The sequence below is a fragment of the Phyllostomus discolor genome, chromosome 14, assembly GCF_004126475.2.
Source record: "Phyllostomus discolor isolate MPI-MPIP mPhyDis1 chromosome 14, mPhyDis1.pri.v3, whole genome shotgun sequence".
Taxonomy (NCBI): domain Eukaryota; kingdom Metazoa; phylum Chordata; class Mammalia; order Chiroptera; family Phyllostomidae; genus Phyllostomus; species Phyllostomus discolor.
This window is the reverse complement of record NC_040916.2, coordinates 48,652,599-48,674,341: the sequence shown is the minus strand read 5'-3', so window position 1 is coordinate 48,674,341 and position 21,743 is coordinate 48,652,599. Positions and strand designations below refer to the sequence as shown.

Here is a 21,743-nt window from a genome sequence, read left to right as displayed (position 1 = left end):
TAGTACGCTGCCCGGCCCTGCGGCGATGAGGCTGACCTGTTCTCCCGACTGCCCGCCAGGCAGCGCCCGGCTCACACCCGGCCCTGGTACCAGACCCCTTCCAAGCGCAGGTGGCAGGAGTGTACAGGCATTTTATTAAATAGGAAGAAGCGAGACGAAGAATGAATAGAATGCCCCTTCACTCCGCGTAGGTAGCGTCATCGTTGCTATCGCTGCAGGCGGAGGAGGAGAGTTCCTCTCGCGGGGTGCAGACTGGGCACCGCTGTCGCATATCGTCCCAGCACGACCTGCAGTATACGGCCTCGCAGTCGGGAGTGAGACACACGTAGGACTCCGGGGTCTCCGGTGCCTGGCACACCACGCAGCGCCGGCGCAGCCAGGGGCGCAAAAGGGGGCAGCGGTGGTGCAGGATGTCCGTCAGGTGGTGGCGCTGTTGGAAGGCGAGGGTTTAGAGCTCCTTAGGAAGAGGGGGCAAGAAAAGGGGCGCGAGGGGAACTGGACAGCGCTTCGTGTCTGAATCTCAAGGCTTGGTAACGCTCTCACGTTGGAGGAAGCAGATCTTACAGAGCTTCCCTCCCGAACTCCATGATGGACAGTGGGAGGATGCAGCCTAGACTCTCCCAGCTAGTTAGTAACAGCAACAACCATCATTTGCACTTTCCTATAAATCATCTTATTCACGGTGGGGCTGAGGAGTGAGTAGTGCAGATAAGACCACTACTATTGTGTTCCGCACTTTACTGGTTAAGTGACTTTCAAATCATCAAACCTGGCTGGACCCAGGTACTCTGATTACAAATCAGAAGCCTGGTGCATTATGCTTCCTGCTCTCCCACCCTCTCTCCAGACATTTGCCAGGAATTCTCCACAGACCACCTTCTCAGGTCACTGTTTGCTCAGAAAACTCCGGGAGCCCGCTGCCTGCCAGACAAAGGCAGAATTCCTGGGCTTGGCTTTCATAGCCTTCCACAGTCTGGTCCCTTTCTCGCCTCTGCTCCAGCTTACCCCTCCCTAAACTTTACATCTCCTGTGCCAGTGTCTCCCTAGGCTAGCCCAGGCACTTGGCATTCCCTGTGTTTGAATTCTAAGTCTTTTCGGTTTCTGTTCCCTCAGCTTGGAAGGAATGACCTTCACATTTGAAACTGCATATCAAAGTCGAGTTTACTTCGGGACCAGGTCGTGGAATCATAGTGTGTTCATCCCCCCCCCACACACATATCCTTTCAGACCCTATTGTGTGTCAGGGGTGGGGGATCTGAGCACTGGAGGAAAAAGTTAAGCAAACAGTCTCACTATTATGAGCTTGGTGAGACTGATTAAATGTGAATGGCTGCTACTCATTGTTTTAAAAATAATGTTGGGCCCTGGCTGGTATGGCTCAGTGGATTGAGTGCCGGGTGTGATGTGAAAGGTCGCAGATTCAGTTCCCAGTCAGGGCACAGGCCTGGGTTGCCGGCCAGGTCCCCAGCTGGGGGCATGCGAGAGGCAACTGATCCAGGTATCTCTCGTACATCGATGTTTCTCTCCCTTTCTTTCTCCCTTACCCTCTCTCTAAAAATAAATAAATAAAATATTTAAAAAATAAAGAATAATATTGGGCCCTGTACTAAGAAACTAATTAAATTAATTCAATTTAAACAATAATTGTATGAGGCAGATATTATTATCAGCATATTCTCTTTTTCAGGTGAGAAAATGGATTGTTGGAGAGGCGGTCACTTGCCTGGGGTCACACGATGGTACCTGACACGTGTATAGAACTTGCTATGTGCCCGCACTATGACAGCAAAACTCATTTAATCCTTCCAACAATCAAACGGAGTAGTTAACTCCATTTTATGGAAGGGGAAAACCAAGGCACGGCATTTAAAAAAGTGCTCACGATCACATGGCTGTCATAGTAACAAGGCAAGGAACCAAGATTTAAACCCAGACCCTGTGGCACCGGAGCCCTGCACCTGACCTTCACGCTATCACTGATGAGCAGACCGTTCATATCTGTCTAGCCTCCCCGTTCTTCAGAGGTAAAAAACAGGCCCAGTGAGGACTATGGCCAAGGTCACACAGCTTAATGAGGGAGTGAGGACTAGGACCTGGTTCTTGAAACTGCATACCCTTTCCATATACCATGTGTCCCTTCATGAGGTCTCCCCAACTCCCAGCCCACCTGCCTCCCTTCCCCACCCCCTTCTGAATTACACTGAACTCCTGGTCTGCAGCCCTCTCAGGAGAAGCTGTGGCATTGCTTTGGGTCCCTTCTTTCTGATAAACTCCTCTTGCTTTCCTTTGACCAGCCTGTATCAAATCTGATCCCCCTTTTCTGCCTGCTTCCTGGTGGTCCACTCAGTCTCTCAGGCTGGACTGACGTCTGAGGTGTGGAGATGGACACACAGCCCTGACTCCCGGAGCTGGACGGCTGGGGCCCTTGGCATGACTCATGCCAGAACTCCCTGGGCTTTGGCAGGCCTAAGACCTCAGTGGGGCTGGGGCACGACAGCAGGTGCCCTTTGCCCACAGGTCTCAGGCCCAGCAGGAGCCACAGGGGCCCAGGCCTGGACTTACTGGAGCCCTCTGCTGCCGGGCTTGCCTTATGATGGCCGCCCTCCTCAGCTTGGTGAAGGCTGCTCTTTTCCTCAGGAGCTCATTGTAGAGGAACAGGACCCGCTTCTTCTCTCGCTGGGGCCAGGGAGACAGGGGTCAATGACAGTGACAGGGCCGACCGGAGGGCATCCTGTGGGGAGCCGCATTCAGGCGGGTGTGTGTGTGTGTGAGTTCTGCCTGTAGGAGTGGAAAGGTCAGGGGAGGGCGCACCTTGGGGAAGTAGAAGGCTGCGATGACCCTCCGGAGCCTGTAGCCGAAAGCCTGGAGCAGGCAGAGACACACTAGCAGGCCAACGGGTAGTCCAGTCCTCAGATAGGCTCTGGCATTCAGGCACACAGGCTGAGGCAGACAGGCTGCGGGCGAGGCGAGACCTATCAGGGGTCTGGCCAGAACCAGCTGAGGGACAGGGCAGCCCTGGTTGAATTCCCCCTCCCAGTGAGGGTGCAGGTTACGTCTCTGATGTCCTGCTCTACTCCTGCTTCCCCTCCCTGCTGAACAGCTGTGTCATCCAAACTGTAGCCATTAGGCCCATGTGGCTATTTGCTCAGCACAGCACAAATGCAGAACGTTTCCATCACAGTCCAAAGCGCTGTTGACAGCGCTGCTCCAGAGGGCGGGGACCCGATGGCCCTAAGGCCCCACCCCCAGGCTCCTCTGGCCCAAGTCTGTCACCCTCCAACTCTTCCCTTGGGACCTGACATTTCATGCTCTGATCCCCCAACCCAAACAGGTGACCCCCATCTCACCACACCTAAGGCCTAGCCCTGCAACTCTTGGCCTTGGAAAGAACCTTGCCCCTCAGCCTTGAGTTCCTCTGGCCCCAAAGCCCAGCACTCACGCATGTTGTTCGATTCCACCATCGTCTCTGAAGAGGTGTTCAGGGCCCCGACGGTTTTCCGAAGGAGCCGGGCAAGCATGGAGTCTCCCCCAACTTTCACCTCCAACCTATGACTGCCTGAGGCAAGGATTGGGGGCTATGGGGTGGGTGGTGAGGGTAGGGAGTATGCTAGGAAAGGGTTGCAGTTAAGGGGATGGGGAGAGTTCCAGGCATACAAATACTTCTCAGCTGTACCTTCCACCCCTTCACTGAGTACTAACCCCTTCCTATTGAAGATGTGAAAGTGGTTGGAGACCTAGGCCCCCAGTAACAGCTGTCAGGTTGCAGGGCTGGGATGTGATCCTGAGGAGGATAGGGAGGGGCTGAGACCCAGAAGGAAGTGACAAAACTGGAAGAGTTGGGGCGGGACAGCTGCACAGGAGTGGGTGTTCCCCGGGGGAAGTCTCCGGGGGATGTCTCCGGGGGCGCAGGCTCACTGTGGAAGGAGTACTGCAGAAAGGAGTGGTGGCGGATGGTGTCGAAGGTGGAGTAGAGAGCCCAGTCCAGTCCACACAGCACCAGAAGCAGCAGCAGAACAGGCAGCGTCCCCATTAGCTCCCTTACCTGCCCAGGAACGGGAGAGGTGGAGCACGGCGACACCACCTGCCTGGCATGGTGCCCTCTCCGATGCCTTTGCCTTCCCCTCAGACCTGTGCCTGTGGCTGCCTCCCCTGCTGTCCTTACCACATTTCTCATTTCTGAGGCCTGGATAGTGGGGCCATAAGGGAAGATGACGGTTTTCTTCTCAGCTTTGCGAAGCGGCAACAGTGTCCGTCTGCCCTGGAAAAAATGTCCGCACGGTGAGGAACATCAGGGGCCCTCTCCCGGTCCCCCTCTGCCCTCCTGGAGCTTGAAGCCCCTCGGAGCACACAGTAGGGCCCCTCTGGGCTGGGCTGGGCCCACTCACCAGTTTCCTCCTGCGTTCATCAATCTGACAAAAGTAGGTGCTGATGTAGATGTTGTCAAAGCGAATGTCCCCATTATAGCGGTCCATGTAGGAGAAGGACCTGTGCGTGAGATGCCTCCATCTCTTTCCAGTTCTCTGGACCCACCCCCAAACCTGGGCTTCCTTAAGGCACATCACTCAACCGACCGGCCAGCCGGCACTGAGCCCCATCTGCATCCTAGGAGAAGACTCTGCCCTGCCCTCCATCAGCCCGCAGTCCAGTGAAAGTCATCTTCATGGCTAAGACATAGTAGAGGTGAGGAGGAGATGTGGTGGGGGGTGGGGGGGCTCAGCCTGTCCCAGAGGGAGGGGCATGCAAGTGCCCGTGGGTGCACAGGAGGTAGGGGAAGGTTTCCCAGGCGTGGATCTTGCAGGACGAATATCAGGCAGGGGAACAGCAGGAGCAAAGGCACAGACATGGGGAAACCTTCAGGCTGCAGGCATCGCCTGACCCACTGTGACTCCCACTGTGACTCCCACTGTGACTCCCACGCTCACCCCCCCGAGTCCCTGCCTCTCCGCCAAGCCTTCGAAACATCTCCTAGACGCGCCTTCGGGCAAAACTCGTCCCACCACTGTCTCTCGTCCCCTCCGACACACCCTTGAGCCCAGCAGTGTTTTTGTGTGTGCGGGCGCCTGTGTGTGTAACTCTCCTCTCTGTCTTGTAAGGTCCCACATAATGCTTCAGTTTCCTGCAGAAAAAATGTTAATTATTGAAAATGTGTTTGAAACTATGAAATTAGCTTAAATAATCTCTGTAAACTGTGAAACATAACTTCCAATGCTATTGGTTCTGGAACCTTGTAAAAATCCATACATCTTTCTTTTTAAGGAAGAAATAACTACCAACGCAAACAAAGATTGTGAGCGCCCCCTTGTGGAATGACCTACCGCTACTGTGCGAAGGCCTCGGGAACCTGGGCTCCGCCCTCCGGCCAATGCTACCCTTTCATTGAGTGACCTCACCCGGGTTGAAAGGCTGGAAGTGCCTTTTGACTCCATGCCTCCTTTATTCCCTCCCTAAGCTATCTCTGAGACCTGCTGCACCTTTCCCTTCCTCCGGCCCTTCTCAGGCCAACTTCCTGCCTTGGCCCAGTCCAGCCAGGCTCCCTAACCTCTGACACACCTCGGGCTCCTGCCTCCAGTCTGCCCCAGTCCATCTGAAACCCGGCCCGGCACTTTCCAGGCTGTCCTGGCCCTGCCCATTCCGCCTAGTCCTCTACCCTCCACGCCCCAGGTGCCAGGATCCTTGCCCAAGAGAACAACACCCTTTCTCCCGGAGACCATGGTTCCCCAACTGCAGACTTTTGAAGACCATTTATGGCTCTTGTAGGGGCACCCCCTCTGCTCCCACACCTGTCCCACAGCCCTTGAATCACCCCCATTTTGCAGATGCCTCTCCTGCCTGCCCTTGACCATGAGCTCCTTGAGGGTGGGAATATGGCCCCCTTGTCTTCCTCCTCCCACAGGCTCACACACAGCTACTCCCCAGCCGTCACTCTAGGCCCCACAAACAGGGGCAGGCGGAGCACGAGCCCCTGTGTCTGTCCCTGCCCAGCCCCAGCCCAGCCTCTGCCATCTCCGGCATTTGGGGGCGGAAACAGGAAACAGAGGGTCCAGAGGTCAGCAGGGGACAGAGAGCAAGGCCCAGGGCCGCCCGGCTGGACGCCAGGCTGGGTGGGGTTGAGGACTTTGGTCCAAATGGAGAGAAAGTAGCTGCCAACGCAGCAGGCGGGAGAAAATGAAAGCAGAATTGGACGATAAAAATGGCACAAAGTCAGAACCAAGGGGAATATGAAGGGCAAGAAAAAAATCAAAAGTCAAAGCAAAATGTAGAAAAGTCAGCTTTGGGATAAAGGCGGGAAGTAGGTAGATAAATGAAGATGATCATCCTTTTAAGGTGGCAGGAACATGGGTACTGTTTCTTCTCACAGAATGCCCATGTTCCCTTTCACTTTATGTAAACAACAAACCCAGCTTTACAAACAGCAAAGTTAAAGGCACAAGAACATTCCTGTTCAGAGTTGCCGGTGGGCTCTGACGGTCCATTCTTACAGCCTCCCTCAGGGCGGGGCTCCCATGCAGAGCAGAGGAAGGGGCTTCTGGGGTGGGGGCTCGAGGCTCACGCGTGGAGGATGAGCAGGAAGGTGAAGGAGAGCAGCACGTGCAGCAGCTCCAGGGCCCGCTCCAGCTTGGCCTCCTGGCCTCTCACGTAGTCCCGCACCTCGGTGCTCACGTGCTCCCAGCCAGGGTTGAGGCCCAGCAGCCCGGCCTGCTTCTCTTCCTGCTGGGGGGCACAGGCCCAGGCCCGGCCTGCTGCGGCCTCACAGGTCCAGGCCCAGCCTCTCTGTGCACCTCTCCCCGGCACCCCACTCATGTCGTGTCGTCTGGCTTGTCGCAGGGCCTGCGGGAACTGCCACTTCCTGCTGTTCCACACCCTCCTTCACACAGTCCTGCTCCCCTGCACCTGTACGAGCTGCCACCACCTCACGCCCAGTTGGCCATTCCATTCCAAAGTCGAGTCCATGCACACCATAGGCCTGGGCCCACTGCTCCTCTCCCCGTCACCCCACACCAACACCAGTGCCATTCCCCGACTGGTTCCCCTCCCTCACAGCCAGTAACCTCTTTCCTGTGTCCCCTCACTTGCCCTTCCACAGGCCCTATTCCCTGTGCCCTCCTCCCCCTCCCTGTCCCCCTTCCATATGCCCCTGCCTCCTACCTTAAGGTCGATAGTGGCTGAAAATTCCCCATACAGGCCATGGACAGACTGGTTGACGGAGTCGTAGGTCTGCCCAAAGTTGCCTTCCACTGGGATGCGACTGTGGCACCAAACTTCCATCACTGGTGGGCGGTGGAGCAAGGTCAGGGGCGGCCTCCCTTCCAGTGATCCTATTCATCCTGCCCTTTTCCTCTCTGCCCGTGACTTCCTGCCACCTGAGTCTATCCCCTCTCTACTTTCCATGGATTCTCTTTCCCAGGAACAAGGCCTGCCTCCCCCGCACTTTCCACCTGTCTATAACCGTAACAAATATCAATAAAGATAGTTGATATTCATGCAGCAACTCCTTCGTGTGCCAGCTCTGTTACCGCCTTCACATGTGTTATCTCCTGAGATTCTCAGAAACCCTGGATGGGATAAGCACTGTTGTCATCCTCATCTTTCAGAGGAGGGGACGGAGCTCCGAGCTTGGCTGTCACTTACTCTAGGTCACGAAGCCGGTCAGTGGAGGGGCGGCTTTGAGGCTACTGTGTCCTCAGAGCCTAAAGCCTCCCCTACTGGTGGCTTTAGCCCTACACCTACCCAATGCACCCCAAGGACTCAGCTCCCTCTCCCCAGTGCTCCCCACCCTCCTGCCATTGTGCTGACCCTTGGCAATGCCACAGAAGAACTTGAACTTCATGGGCAGACAGAGCAGGTGGTTGAGGAGAGGGATCGAGATACGTTGCATGCACTGTTCGTGCCTTTTGTCAAACCAGCGGCGGCAGCTGAGTATGGCTCGGTTCACTATGTCTGTGGAGAGGGGCAAGGGCTGTCTGAGGTGCCCGCGCCCTGACCTGGAGCCCTGGTCCCACGGCCTGCCCCACCCCACCCAACCCAAGGACACCCCTCACTGGAGCAACGCAGCTTGGTCTTCAGTTCATACATCTTCTGTGTAGAGAGGCGGTGTCTGGAAGCCACGGCTCGATGGGTCCCCCCACTTCGGGCTGTCTCCTCCAAGCCTGTGGCATCCTCGGGAGTGTAGCCAGTGTCGCTATTCACCTGGGCGTCCAGGTCCTCAAAGAAGTTGGAGATGTTTTGAGTCTCAGCTCTCAGCGTCTCTTTGCTGCCCTGGGGTATGGGAGGAGGGCGGAAAAGGGTCAGGGATGGGAGCTTAGAGTTCCTGCCGCCCCACAGCCTTTCCTCTGGTCCATTGGCCAAGCTTTGGGCTCTTCCCTCAGGCCTAGAGGAGCCGAGGCCCTGAGACAGCTCCTCACCTCAAATTCTCCACTGTTCATGGCTCCTGGGAGCCCTTTCCTCCCCCCAGGGGCTTGTGCTGTGCTAACCTCCCAGGCTCCCAGCTCCTCCTCGAGTCTCCCACCCAGATTCCTGCCGGTCAGGTCCCTGGACTTCACCCCACATCCCTGGTCTCTGAGACCACTGTGCCGCCCCAGCGTCCCTGTCTCCCAAGCACCTCAGCCCCTCTCTCCAGCTCAGCTCTCCAGTCCTCCCACAACCCAGGTTTTCAACACTCAATTGTCTAAGCCCCTGGTCTTCAAATCTTCAGAATCCTCAAGGCCAAGGCCCCTAGTTTTCTGACACTGTAGTTCAGCTGCCCAAAGAACCTCCTCCTTAAACTTGCAAACTTAAATTTCCAAACTTCCCCTTAGGTGTTTGGAAATGTGTGTGGGGCGTGTCCCAATGACTGGGGCAGAGGTTCTCCTGGCATTCAGTGTCCAGGGACTAGGGCACGTACTGCAGTGCCTGGGGACAGTCCTCCAAAAATGCTAATAGCAGCCCCACTGGGAGAGTGTCAGTCCAGCGTCACAGGTCCCAGTTCCAGCCATCTAAGCCCCTTGGGAAGAGGGGCCCTTGGGCAGGCCTGTCCACGTAGGGCGCTGACCAGCAGGTCCTTGAACACGGTGCGCAGCGGGGCTGTGGAGACGCGCCAGGCCGCACGGGTGTTGTTGATCTGCAGTTCCACGGTGCAGCCCAGCGACGCTACCACCTCATTGAGGTTGTGCCGCAGGTTGGCCACTGGTCCTGGGGGGGAAGATGCCCTGATGGGTCATTTTCCTCTAGAGCTAAACGGCTTTCTTCAGCCCACCCCTAGTTCCCACTCTGCATGCAGTGACTGCCTTCTAGAACTGCTTATGATGGGGCCCAGAAGCCTGTGGGAGGTCCTGTCACTCAACCCCTGATTTCTTCACCTGCACAAACTCAGGAGGCCCAGAGAGGGACGCACAGTGAGTTGGAGCAGCTGAGATTACATTCCCACCCTTTCTCCTTCTCCAGGCCTGGCTCCCATTGGGTGTCTCACCTAGGGTCACTGCTTCAGTAGCACTAACTGGTACCCAGGGGCACACTCACCCTCGTAGATGGCGGCCAAGGCGTATCCCAACACAAAGAGCCTGCCCTCTTTGCCCAGCATCTTGGGTATGAGCAGGAGGCTGGCACAACGGATGTGAGGGGACGTCCCCCAGCCCACAGCCCCGAAGCCTGTCAGGAGAGCCCGGGAGGTGGGGAGGCAGAGTGAGGAAGCTGGTTTGTTTACCAGGTTTACTGGGGTGCCTCCCCCCACCCCCACCAACTTCCTTCCAGGACGACCACCACACTGCTCTCATCCCACTGTGCGAGGCCTTCCAGGCCACTCATCCATTCACTCATCCAACGGCCACTGACAGACTTCTGCCGCGTGCCAGTCTCTAGAAGGGCTTGGAGATGGCTAGAAATGGAAGAGCCACGGTCGGTGACTGTGCGTGTGTGTGTGTGTGTGTGTGTGTGCACGCGTGTGTTTGTGTTAGGGAAGGGGCCAATAGTTCCCATGTCCAGGCTGGACTCACACTAACCCCCGGTGCTGCGGGAGCAGAAAGAACAAGAGACAAATTCTGGAAACTGGCACACTAGCGCTCTGAGCGGTCAGGAGCGAGGTCAGGGCCGCCTCAGTGTCTCTGTGCTCTGACACCTGCAGCAGCGCCGCCATCTCCGTCCCTGATTTAGCCCTTAAGCATGTGCCTCCTGGTAAGTTTAGCAGTTTCACATGTGTCTCCCTGTGGTCTGTGAAAGGAGACAGTGAGCTCCTTGAAGCTCGTAATCCAGGGAGAGAGACAGACGAGTAAACAAATGACGACAGCACAACAAGCTCGGCGTACAGGGAGGTGCTTATGAAGAGCTGTGGGAGCAAAGGAGGGAGTGGGCATTTCTGCGGGGAGGGGTGGGGCTGCGAGGGCCGGACAAAGGAGGTGATGTGTCAGCTGGGCCTGGAAGATGAGTAAGTGTCATTAGGAGGCACAGGCGGCATTCCAGGCCAAAGGAACAGCACAAGCTGGTCAGGGAACCTAGAAAATCCCTGTGTTGATGGAGTGTTCATCCAAGGGTTCCCAAAGCAAATCCCAAGTCTTTATGGTTCACTCCATCCCTACTGCCCTCACAGATCCCCAGTGTCTCCCACTGGGACGAACTAGCCTCCTACTTCCTCCCTCTGATTTCACAAGGCAGCTGGAGCGATCTTGTAAAAACATAAATCAGATATGTCCCCTTTTTGCTTCAAACCATCCGATGACTTCCTATCACACTTGGGATCGAATCCAAACGCCCCGGACGTGGTCTACAGGCTTCTGCGATGTGGCCCCTGCCCCCCTCCTGCAGTGATCTCCTGCCGCTCAGCCCTTCGCCCACCATGGCCACCCACACAGGCCTTGCTGCTGTTTCTAGAACATGCCAGGCTCATCCCTCCTCTCAGGTCTTTGCCCTGGCTGTCCCCCCTGCCAGAAGCACTCCTCCCCTTATTCTCCACCTGGCCGGCCCCACCTATCCCACGGGCGTGCCGCGAACCCGTCGGGCGCCACCCAGCAGTTTGTTCCGCTGTCTTTCATGCTCACGTAACCTGAGTTTTGTGCAAAGGCAAGGACCTCCCTGCTCTGGTCCCTGGGAGTAAATCTGGATTTGTCTGACCCGATCATGGTAAAACAGAGCATTGAAAGGGGCTTTATCTGTCTTGGCCAAAGACTGGAGCTGAGGATGATAGCTGACAGAGTTGTCCTGCACTCTGAAAAGAGCCCAAGGGGCTGTCGCCCCCTCTCTCAACTCCCGAAAGGGCAAAGCTAGTCTGCCACCCTCCACCCCAACTGGTCTATACAAGGACAAGACCAGAAACTGGAATTCTCTGGCATTGGAGAGGAATGGTTGGAGCAGGTAGACGCAGGAGGTGAATTTATGAAGAGGATGGACATTCACTTCCCCACATCACATGACAGGCTCCGGGAGGACCCTCGGAGACTGGTGCTCCGAGCAGGGGACCCCGGTCATCCTTCCTGGACCAGACCCTCGCTGAGCTGTGGAACCGGGGCTGCCACCAGAGCGCAGAGCCCAGGGAGAGAGTTCGTGGAGTGAGAACCGTGCGTGTGCTCCTCACGGCAGGGGAGAGGGCGGCTGCGAGGTGCCCCCCTTTCCCAGTGTGGCAGGGCTGAGAGCCCGAGATTCCTCTGGGACGAGCGGCCATTGCGGAGGGCGGCAGGCCTCCAGGCACCTGTGAGGTTCTCCGTCCAGGACAGCACCCGCCTAGAGGAGGCACCCAAAAATAAGAGGCTGTGGGCTGTCTGCAGGAGCTGGGGGAGCCTCGTTCAAGGGAAGCTACGTAGAACTGCCCTCAGCAGCCACCTTGGCCCTGCAGGGTCCACACAGAACCTCCAGAGACCGAAAACGGGCCCCGAGACAGCCAGGGTAGGAGTGCCTGCCACGTAGAGGAGTTATTACAGTACCAGTGACGTCAGGCTTTGTCCCTTTTCCTCTAATTCTTCTAATCCCCTTTCTGACATCAGGGAACCAGAGGGGAAGGAAGTGGAGAAAAAAGTAATGGAGTGGCCAAGCCTCCCCAACCTTCCCCCCCTCCCCTGTCCCACTATAGGACCCCCACCAGGGGTCAGGCCTGAGCCGGTGGGGTGGGAAGGAGGGAGGAGGCTTGAGATTGAAATTTTGATATAGATTGGATTGGATCTGTTAAACCTAAAAATAGTCATAATTACTGAAGCGGGACTGGATCTTTTAAAAGAAAATAACCAGAAAACTAAGAGTCTACAGGAAAGGTCATCAGTGAAAGAACAGGTTTGAGTCCAGTGGTTAGAGCTAAAGTAGTTTCCTGTTGGTGCCCCACAGAGCGCCGCTGGCGGGGAGGGGGCGGGGCGGGGGCGCGGGGCGGGGTTACAGCAAAGTTTTCCTTGTTCTTAAAAGGGACGACAGGAAGGAATGCTCTGGTCTTTTGACACTGTCGTACAAAGATGTGACGACGGGGTTGCCGCCGCCACTTCACAGCCGGGAGAGGCGCGGTCGACGGGCCGAAGGCGGCGGAGAGAAAAGGCGGAGGGAGCCTGGGCCCTGGCACGTTTGCCCAACTGCTGAGTTACCGAAACTCCGAATTCCACTCTAACTTGAAACTCATTATATGAGATAATACATTTTCTCTATGGTTAAAGCACTTTTAGGGGGGTTTTCTGTTCTTACAGCTTAACACCTCCTGACATTCAGATGTCCCCTTCTCTGAGAAGCCTTCCCTGACTGCTCCAGCCAGGGTGGCTCCCCAGCCCCTTTCCATCAGAGCCCCCGGGTTAAGTATTTTTCATACCACTGTCACTCTCAGAAATGCTCTTGCTTATGTCTTGTTCATTTAATATGAAACTCTCTCCACTAGAGTGTGAACTCCAAAGGAGCTGAGTGCCTGCCAGTCTCGTTCAGGGCTGAGCCCTCCGCAGGTGCGCAGTTAGTGTCAAATGAATGGACTGAACTATCGAGAGGAGCCAGAGAGGTGAGGAGAGATGGGGATCAGGAAGGGTCCTGGGGTGTGGGCTGCATCCTGTGCGTAACGGGGAGTCCTTCCGACTGGGGAGACTCCTACAGGGTGAGTGAGGGCTGCATCTTCTCCTGCAGACCGGGGCCTCTTCCCTCCGGATCTCCCCTGGAAGCCCCAGACAAGGCTGAGACCACAGGGGACACTTGGGTACAGAAGAAACGAGCTCAGACCCCTTCCTGGGCACTCAGGACTGGGCCACGCTCCACAGGCCTCCCGGATGTCCCGTCCTTCGCCCAGCACTCACCCACCAAGCTGTACAACGTCATCATCTTCTGATCTTCACAGATGTTCATGGGGTTCACCAGGAGCTGAAAGAGACCTAAGGGGAGAGGGTCAGGCCAAAGAGCAAAAGAGGGGTCCCACCCCTGATCTCTGCCCCACACTCACCTATGGCCAGGAGCCCCCCGGTGCCTGCCCCCAGGAGGACGGCAGTGACCGGAAACTCGCCTGGCTGGCGCCACAGGAATCGCCTGCAGCACGTGGGCAGCGCCCAGTTCAGCAGCCTCTGCACTGCTGAGGGGTCGAAGGGTTTGGCCCATCAGAGCCAGTACCTTGCTCTTCTGCCCAGGATGTGGTTCTTTAGGGTTCAGGGTTTGCAGGGGTAGAAGCTGGGGGAACCTGGATGGGGGTTGTAGGAACTGGAGGGATCCAGAAGGAAGTGGGGCAGACATGAGGGAAAGGAGAAGAAAGGGCTCGTCTGAAGGAGGGCACTGGACAAGAAGGTTGGGGACCCCAAAGCACCCGGAAAGGGAGTCCTAGAAGAGAGATTAAATGAGAGCATTGGGGGCTGGGGGGGCTAGGAAGGGTGGAGCCCCGATGACGGACTCACTGGTGTGGGGTAGTCCCCTCTTCTGCCCTTTTGCTCCACTCTGGGGAAGTCTCATATCCGTAGCCTGCGCTGAGGAGCCCACTCTCAGCCCAGAAGTCTCTTCAAGGATCGTCCTGAGACTTGAGATTCTGCTCTGTCTTGTCTCCTCTGCCTCATCCACAACCTTTCTGAGATCTGTGTCTTCCAATCCCCCCTCTGCTCAGAGGTGTGGGGATGGAAATGAGAGATTTAGCTGTCCCTTCCTAACTGGATTCCAACGTACACACAGTAAAAGCCCCCGGAACCTTGGAATACAAGGAGAAATTCCAGGACCTGTAAGAGCCGCAGAACCCGGTGGGCGTTTCCTGGAGACAGGCAAACATTTGGTCTCAGCAGCCATGCCCACAGTCCTGAAGGATGCTATGCGCCCCTTGGGAGCAGAGGAGCCAAGCATGGCGCGGGCGGTGGTCCGCAGTCTGGGGGGCTTCAGCCTGGGCTTGTCTTTAGCCACAGCCTATGGGCTCCTGGAGCTGCTGGTGGAAGGGCAAAGCCCCTGGGGCTGCCTGGTGGGCACACTGACTTTGGCGGCCTTCCTCAGCCTGGGCATGGGATTCTCTCGCCAGGTCCGGGTCACTGTCCTCCTGCTGCTGCCCCAGGCCTTCTCCAGTGAGCTTGGGATCCAATGGGAAGGGCAGTCCTGGGACAGGGGCTAGGGCGGGGTGGACAGTGAACGGGGAGGAGGGAGGGAAATACCCTGAAGGCTTCTGTAAGGGACTTGGGTGAGCTCCGAGTGCGCGGCTGGGGTCCCGGTTCTAATGACGCTGCCCCCACAGAGCAGGGCCGGACGCTGATGTTGGTGGCTGCTTTCGGGTTGGTGCTGCAAGGGCCTTGTGCGAACACCCTGCGTAATTTCACCCAAGCCAGTGAGGCCGTGGCCTGTGGGGCAGAGCTGGCCCTGAACCAGACTGCTGAAATGCTGGAGCGAGCTAAGCAGCCCCTTGTCAGTAAGGCCTCCTGTGTTCCCATTGTCCCCCTTGCCCTGCGTGTTCTAGGGTCCTCCAGCTATATTCCTCTCTGCTGGTACCGGGCCCTGACCTCAAAGTGCCCAATTAGACCCCCTCATCCGTGCTCTCTGGCCTCCTCCAGTGCCAGGTTAGCTGCCTCCCAGATGGAGCATCCAGTCCTCCCACCTCCCAGGGGCAGCCCCTCTCCATTCCCTACCCCAGGGGCAATGGGAAGAACCAGCTCCTAGAGGAGGAGACTCCACAGTGCCCCTGCCTCCTGCCTCTCAGGTGCCCTGAACAAGATTAAAGCCATTGCCCAAAAGGCCAAAGAGGTGGCTGACCGGGTTCGCAAGTTCTTTCGGTCTATCATGGATGGCGTGAAGCATGTAGGTCAGCACAAGAATGTATCTATTTGGGTGGGGGGGTCGAAATTCACCCCATCTCTCCACCCTCACCCTTTTCCAGGACTTCTCAGGCTCCGCCTGGGTGCTAACTAGTCCCTAATGATGCAGCACAGCCCGGCCCCTAACCATAGGCCTCTCCAGTTCTGGGCGCTATCCTGGTGGTCCCCCCCAACCCCCCCGCCAAGAAGATGCTGCAGGTCTGCAGGTCTGTAGCCCTGGGTACCAGCCCCACAGCTGTCCCCAGCCAGGGCCCTGCGCAACGTGTGGTACTGGCTCCTGCATATCGGAGACGTGTGCAACTCAGAGCTGGGCAACCCTTACTTGAAGTGTGCACGGGTCTTTGACGACGCCAAGGACAGCTGCATGAAGGTCATACCACAAGCCTACCACCTGTGTTACGTGCTCATGCCCTTCAAACTTGTGCTCTGTGGACTTGCCAGCGGTGAGAGAGCCAGGGGCTTGCTGGCAGGATTGGGGGCCAGCAAATGTAGGGGTCCGTTGTGAGCATGGGCCCAGGGGACCAATAGGGGGTGACAAATATGGGGCCAATAAGGACGCTGGCCCAGCATAGGGCAGGGGGACGACAGTGAGAAACCAATGTGGAAAGGTGGGATCATATGGAGAACCAAAAAAGTTTTGAGGCAAAGGTTTTGAGGCCAGTAGGAAAAGCAAAAGGTTGAGAGGGCACTGTGAGAACAAGCACGCTGGGAGCAGGAGAGGCAGGCTGCATCTCTCCACCGTCCTGATATCCGGTCTTGGGTTCTCAGTGGTCCAGGTATTCTGCATCATCCCCAAGTACATCCAACCCTTCTTGCGCAAGACCATAGGCACCCGTAAGTGCCCCTTCTGAGCCCTGTTGCATGCGGTGCCCCTGGGAGGTCTCCCCCCTCATCCTGGCATGGCGATTGCCAGCCCAGGAGCGCTCCCAGTCCGTGGGTGAGAATGCAAGAGTAGGAAAGGTCCTCAGGAGGTTCCCTTGGTCCATGTCTTTGCTATACAGATTAGGAAATTGAGACCCAGTGAAGGGGAGGTGCCTCATCAAAGCTGGACTGTAGAGTAGGAGGAGAACCAGGGCCTCCTGCCCTCGGGCAGGTCATTGTGGAGACGGATTGCTGGTTCTGAACACAGAACCAGCAACCTGCAAGGGCAGAGCGTGTGGAGTCTCTGTCCTTTCCCGAGTCCACCGCAGGTCCAGACCCTGGGAGCTCCTGGCTGGTCTGTGAGCTGTGTGGCTCCTGGGTGTGCCGGTCTCCTCCCCCAGGTGAGGCTCTGTCTCCTCCTCACTGTCCTTGCTCACATCTCTGCTGACCTGTTGGCTCCAGCTGTGCAGAAGTTGATTAACCGGCTGCGTCAAGAGTTTGAGTTCAACGTGACAGCCACCCACTACTTCTCTGTGGATCTCAATGCCTCTCAGAGCCTGTCCCAGGTTGCTCTGGACCTCCGGGAAGCTGTCAGCATGAAGCTCTACCGTGTCCGAGAGGCCCTGGCTCTGATGGGCTATACCACGCCTCTGCTGCTTGTGTTTCTCTACCTCCAGTGAGGCGCTGGTGGGGGTGGGGGGGGGGGGGTGCTGCCCTGTGGGGTCCAGTCAGGGGTGCTGAGGAGCCCACTTGTGCTCCACCAGAGCCCTGTTTTACCGGTACTGTTACCTGAACTGGGACAGTTATGACAACATCTATATCACCAGCCGATTCCTGCGCATGGAGGCTGTCCGCTCTGCGGCAGGACTGCCCACGGTGCTGCCGCTCAGTGCCCACGAGGCCAGACACTACATCCGGCCAGGTGAGGGCCTTGAGGACTGGGATTCCCCCACCCCACTGCCCGGACCTTAAACCCCATCCATAGGCTGGGCTTGGGGCAGGGCCAGAGTGGAGAGAGACCGCCCAGAGCTTAAGGCAATTTCAGGCAGGGGGAAGACATGGCTCCGACCTTAAGAGCCCGCAGTGTGAAAGGGGAAAGCAGGGCCCCTGATAGCGTGCAGGCAGAGAAGGGGCAGAAGGTGCTTCTGGGATCACCTGATGCCAGAACAGAAGGAAGGACAGGTGGGGAGTAGATATAGAGGCAGGAAAGTGAGGTTGGGAAAGCTTTGGGGGTGGGCAGGAAGAGTGAATGTGGCAATATGGAGGAGATACAGCTTGTGGGGGGCTGTCCGAGGCGGGGGCCGGCCATGAGGACCAGGGATGCTGCGGGAGAGAGGCTTCCTGGAGCCCGGAAACGGGCCAGCAGGCCCAGGTGCAGAGGCTAGGCCTCCACCTCTAGCCACAGAGGTCCGGCCCTTGAACAGTGTTTCCACCCCGCCTGGGGGCCCCCACAGCTGCACACCTTCCGGATGAGCATGCGGATCCCAGTGTGATCAAGGGCGGGAGAGAGACCCCTTCAGGGTCTGGGCTCTACTGGGCAAGAGAACCGGGGAGCATCCTCCTAACCAGCCTTTCCCCACCCAGGTTCCATCTTCATGTCCCGGTGGGAGCAGATTTTTTACCTCCTGGCAATCTTCCACCTTATTCGGCACCTCCTCCTCGTGCTGCTCCTGGTCTTCCTGGACTATGCTGTCTTCTGGGTGCTGGACCTGGCCCGGCACCAGCTGCAGGGGGAGGTCGTGGCCCGCAGTGAGCATCTGAACCTCCCTGCCCCACCGCAGCCCCCTTGGCCTGCTCCTGCATCCTTCCGCCTGCCCAGTCCTGGAGGTTTGCCTGAATGTCCGCACCCCCACCCCTGTCCCTGCCACTTACCAGCCTCCGACTTTACCCTTCTTCCGACTCCAGCCTCTGCCTGGTGAGCCTATGTCCAGGTCAGGGTCATACCATAACAGAGAAGTTAAAGTCACATGCTCTAGAGTCAGATGGCCTGAGTTCAAATCCCAGCTCTCCCCTTTACCAGATGGTGACCTCAAGCAAGTTGTTTAACTTCCCAGAGCCTCAGCTTCCTCATCTGGACAGTGGGATAGTGTGGCAGCCTCTGCTTTCTCTCACTCAGAGGTGTGAACGAGACCAAGTGTGTTGCCTGCCTGGCAGGCCACTGACCGAGGGTGCCAAAAACCACAGAATACGATGAATTTAATCCTGTGTACTAGGGGACCAACAGAAAAAATAAAAGCCACCCACATCAATAAAGCACTTAGTGTGGGCCTGATACATAGTCAGTGTTTAACAAATGCTTTAAACCAAATGCTTCCAGGCAGCTGTGGAGGTGGGCGATGGACTCACCTGACCATTAAGGCAATCTTGGATCTGGTGGCCTGGGCAGGCAGACTAGGCGCCAGTCCACCCACCTCTGCCCCATGGAACCAGTCCTGGGCACCAGGTGCATCAAGGCCACTCACCCGTGGAGGGCACTGAGCCACCCCTCAGACCCGCACTGCTCCACTCTCCACCCCGGGAAGGTGTGGCCTTTCCTGCACGAGGTGTGGCCGCTGCCACAGAGCGCCTCACACAGAGTCTCCATGCCAGGCCCTGTGCTAGTGTCCATAACTGTAGAAGGCAATGGCTACGCTGGGAAGATTTACCGTGACCTGGTATCGGCATTTGACGTCCTGCAGCAAGGCAACGTCACAATCTTGTCCCGGCGCTGCCTCCTGCGTCCCTCGGAACCCAACACCACTGGTTACGTGCTCATTGGTAACAGCCACACCCCTGAGGGCCCTGGGGAGATAGACCCCACTTGGGGCGGGAGGGCAGCAGGCTGGTGAGGGCGTCTGCGGCTGGCACCTGCGCCCACCGGCAGTGCCTGCTGTGCCCACTGTGCCCCAGGCATCATGTATGGCCTATGCTTCTTCATCACCCTGTTCGGAAGCTATGTCAGTCGGCTGCGGCGGGTCATCTGTGCTTCCTACTATCCGTCCCGGGAGCAGGTGAGAGGCCCACAGCCAGTCCCTGTCCCCCTCCCCAGGGGGCTAAGCTCGTGGCTGTCTGTTTTGATTTGGGGGAGCTTTGAGTCTCCTCTGGTTGAACACCAAAGCAAATTACCCAGACTGCAGATCTCCAGATGCTAGACGGGGCTGGGATAAATAGAGCCCCCGGGGGCAGGGCCTCTGGAGACAGAGCTCGCCTCCACTGCGAGCGAAGCATTGTTGAAGCCGCGGGGGAAGGGACCGTGTTGGCACGTGGAGGTACGCGTGGAAACTCACCATTTGCTCATTCATTTACTGTGGGCCAGTCCCTGTGCTGGCCTCCAGGATGCGAAGGGGCACCAGACAGTCGGGGCTCACAGCCTCCAGGCAGGCCAGATAGGCTCTTAAGGAGACATTACAAGTAAACAAGTGTTTTTATTAAGGAATGAATGAAGTGGTATGGCAACCCAGAAGAGGGAATGGGTACCACCTAGGGGTGTCTGGAGGGCTTCCCAGAGAAGGGGCTTTGGAGCCAAGCCCAGAGGGACTCCTGGGTTGGACAGAAGGCAAAGGCAGGGAGTGGGGATGGGTGCAGAGGGCATGCTGGGCAGATGAAACAGCATAAAGGGGCCCTACCCCCGGTCTGCCCTCCGCAAGGCAAGGATCTCCTACCTCTACAACGTCCTGCTGAGCCGCCGAACCAGCCTGCTGGCTAACCTGAACCGGGCGGTGAGACGGCGGGCAGCTGACCAGGGCCACGTGAGTGCCCTCCAGGTCCTGGCCAGACGGTGAGCCCACTGTCCTTCCTTATAGGAGTGGGGCAGGAGGGGACAGAAAAGAGCCAGAAGTCAGAATGGATCACCGTCCTTCCTAAGTGTCCAGGGGTCTGGTTGAAGAGGAGGCCCACTCCATACCAGTCTCGCACAGAGAGGGATGGCTTTTCTTAGCGGTGGGGAGGGAGGGAGGGAGGAGGAGGACCAGAAACAGGGAGGTTGCTGCCACAGTCAGAAGGACAAAGGTTAGGCTGCAGGAAGGCCCACCCGTGGTTTGGAGGTAGTGCTGGAGAGGTGGACGGTCAGGCTGGCTGAGCTGGCCCGCTGAGGGTCTGGCACGCCTCTCCTCAGGTGCTCCTGTCTGGCTCCATTTATCGACCGCTTTTGGCAGCACCAGGCCTACTGCCTGGGCTGTGGACAGCCCCAGGACGAGGGGGGCTCAGAGAACTTTGTGTCCTGCAGTACCCCAGCCTGTCGAGGTGAGATTCCTGGGCAGTGTGCCTCTTCCTGCCTGGACTCACCGCCTTTGCATATGAGAGTCAACTGTGGTCCTTCCTTTAGGGACTTCTCCTATACCCCGCCTTTTGTATCCTCCCCTTCATTACTATGCATGTTCTTTTCATTTACATGGAAACTTCGAGTAGCTCACTCTCTCCACCTTTGACTTAATTCTCCCACGTGTGGGCAGAGTTTATATGCAAGTGGCATAGCAGCAATTCCTTGGGTGCACCGCTTGACAAAGATGTGCCCCCAGGAGCGGGGGGTGGGGGGGGAGCCGGGGAACACAATGGGTGAGGGTGGGTAAGCTCAGGTGAACCTCTCCTCCTGGCCCCCTCCAGGTCTCTTCTGCCCCACCTGCTTCCGCCTCCTGGACAACACCTGCTCCGTGTGTGCATCTCCCCTCTCCTACCAGGGAGAACTGGACCTGGAGCTGTGAGTCCCCAGCGAGGACTCCCCAGTAGCTGGAGTCTGTGGGGGCAGCTACCCTTCCCCCAGGACCTCTGTGGGCACTGAGACGGGAGGCTTCTTCAGGGACTCCAGTGATGAGGAGGGCCCCCGGCTGTGGCTGGCTGCAGCTCGAAGAAAGGGCCCTGCGCAGGAGGAGTTACTGCGGCAACGGCTCCAAGAAGCGCTGGGCAGGACCTTCTCCTCGGAGTCCAGCTCTGAGTTCAGGTGAGCAGAGAGCAGGCGCTGGGGCTTGGGAGGCCTCAGCGTGTTCTCTCACATTTGCAAAGGGCTCCTTGGGTGCTCGGCTCTCTGCTAGAGCAGGAGACGGAGATGAAAAGAGGAGAGGGCTGGAGGTTTGCTGAGTGTTCGCTCTGTGTCACCGCCCCCCCCAGGAGCCCACTGAATGGGGTTGGGGGACAAAGTAGATAGATGAGTGACAACAGTGTGGAGAGTGCCCCAGTGAAGGAGTGAAGCAGGCGCTGGGCAGGACAGAGGGGAGAACAACCAATCTGGAAGGGAGGCATGTGCAGGAAGGCTTCAGAGAAGGGCGAATAAAGGTGGGGCTGGGGCAGCCTGGTGGTTTTCAGGCTGAGGGGCAGAGGAGAGCGGTCTGGGGTGGGGCTGTGCCCGTCTGGAGAGTGTGAGACACTTGGGAGGAGGGCGTGCGGTGTCTGGGTGGGGGCCTCGGAGGATGTTGACAGGTGAAGCTGGAAGTCAAAATGGGGAGAGAGGGGAGAAGGCAAGACTTGCCACCTGGAGATCCTTGGTCAGAAAGTGACATGTTCATAATCTGGCTTTTAGGACAAAAAGCCGAGAAGGCAGAGGGGAGGCTGCCTTAGTTTAGGAGCAGTCAGTGGAGGCCTCGGGACCGGGGCGCTGAGAGTGACTGGGGCTTTATGCTTGGGACGGGCAGGTGCTGGGGCGACAGAAGGGCCAGGTCTGGGGTGGGAAGAAAGGCCCAGTTCAAGGCCTTGAAGCGTCTTAGGGAAACCAACTGGAGGTGCCCA

General features: G+C 57.4%; 2 protein-coding genes across 2 annotated transcripts; one reads left to right on the top strand and one right to left on the bottom strand.

Moving 5' to 3' along the window:
- Window positions 1-113: 113 nt before the first annotated feature.
- DCST1 (DC-STAMP domain containing 1) lies at window positions 114-13,508 on the bottom strand (the record flags this gene model as incomplete). The annotated part of the gene is made up of 15 exons (XM_028502986.2): window positions 114-430; window positions 2,563-2,676; window positions 2,812-2,954; window positions 3,440-3,556; window positions 3,916-4,042; window positions 4,163-4,258; window positions 4,386-4,485; window positions 6,551-6,708; window positions 7,147-7,268; window positions 7,795-7,938; window positions 8,040-8,256; window positions 9,029-9,168; window positions 9,496-9,624; window positions 13,215-13,289; window positions 13,358-13,508. Coding segments are annotated over 15 exons (2,085 nt in total), but the record flags the coding sequence as incomplete, so codon positions are not given.
- A 267-nt stretch (window positions 13,509-13,775) lies between these two features.
- DCST2 (DC-STAMP domain containing 2) lies at window positions 13,776-21,276 on the top strand. Its single transcript, XM_028502527.2, has 14 exons — window positions 13,776-14,444; window positions 14,612-14,782; window positions 15,071-15,172; window positions 15,431-15,628; window positions 15,954-16,019; window positions 16,509-16,722; window positions 16,811-16,968; window positions 17,631-17,795; window positions 18,636-18,803; window positions 18,936-19,036; window positions 19,673-19,803; window positions 20,140-20,267; window positions 20,628-20,721; window positions 20,821-21,276. The coding sequence occupies exons 1-14, from the start codon at window positions 13,787-13,789 to the stop codon at window positions 20,963-20,965; spliced, it is 2,499 nt and encodes an 832-aa protein (XP_028358328.2). The 5' UTR covers window positions 13,776-13,786; the 3' UTR covers window positions 20,966-21,276.
- The last annotated feature ends 467 nt before the right edge of the window (window positions 21,277-21,743 follow it).

Bases quoted from the DNA above. Each gene is read 5' to 3' on its own strand.
- DCST2 (XM_028502527.2), top strand. From the start codon at position 13,787: ATGACGGACTCACTGGTGTGGGGTAGTCCCCTCTTCTGCCCTTTTGCT. The intron at 15,173-15,430 runs GTCAGCACAAGA...AGCTGTCCCCAG, and splicing joins GGATGGCGTGAAGCATGTAG to CCAGGGCCCTGCGCAACGTG. The intron at 20,268-20,627 runs GTGAGATTCCTG...GGCCCCCTCCAG, and splicing joins CAGTACCCCAGCCTGTCGAG to GTCTCTTCTGCCCCACCTGC.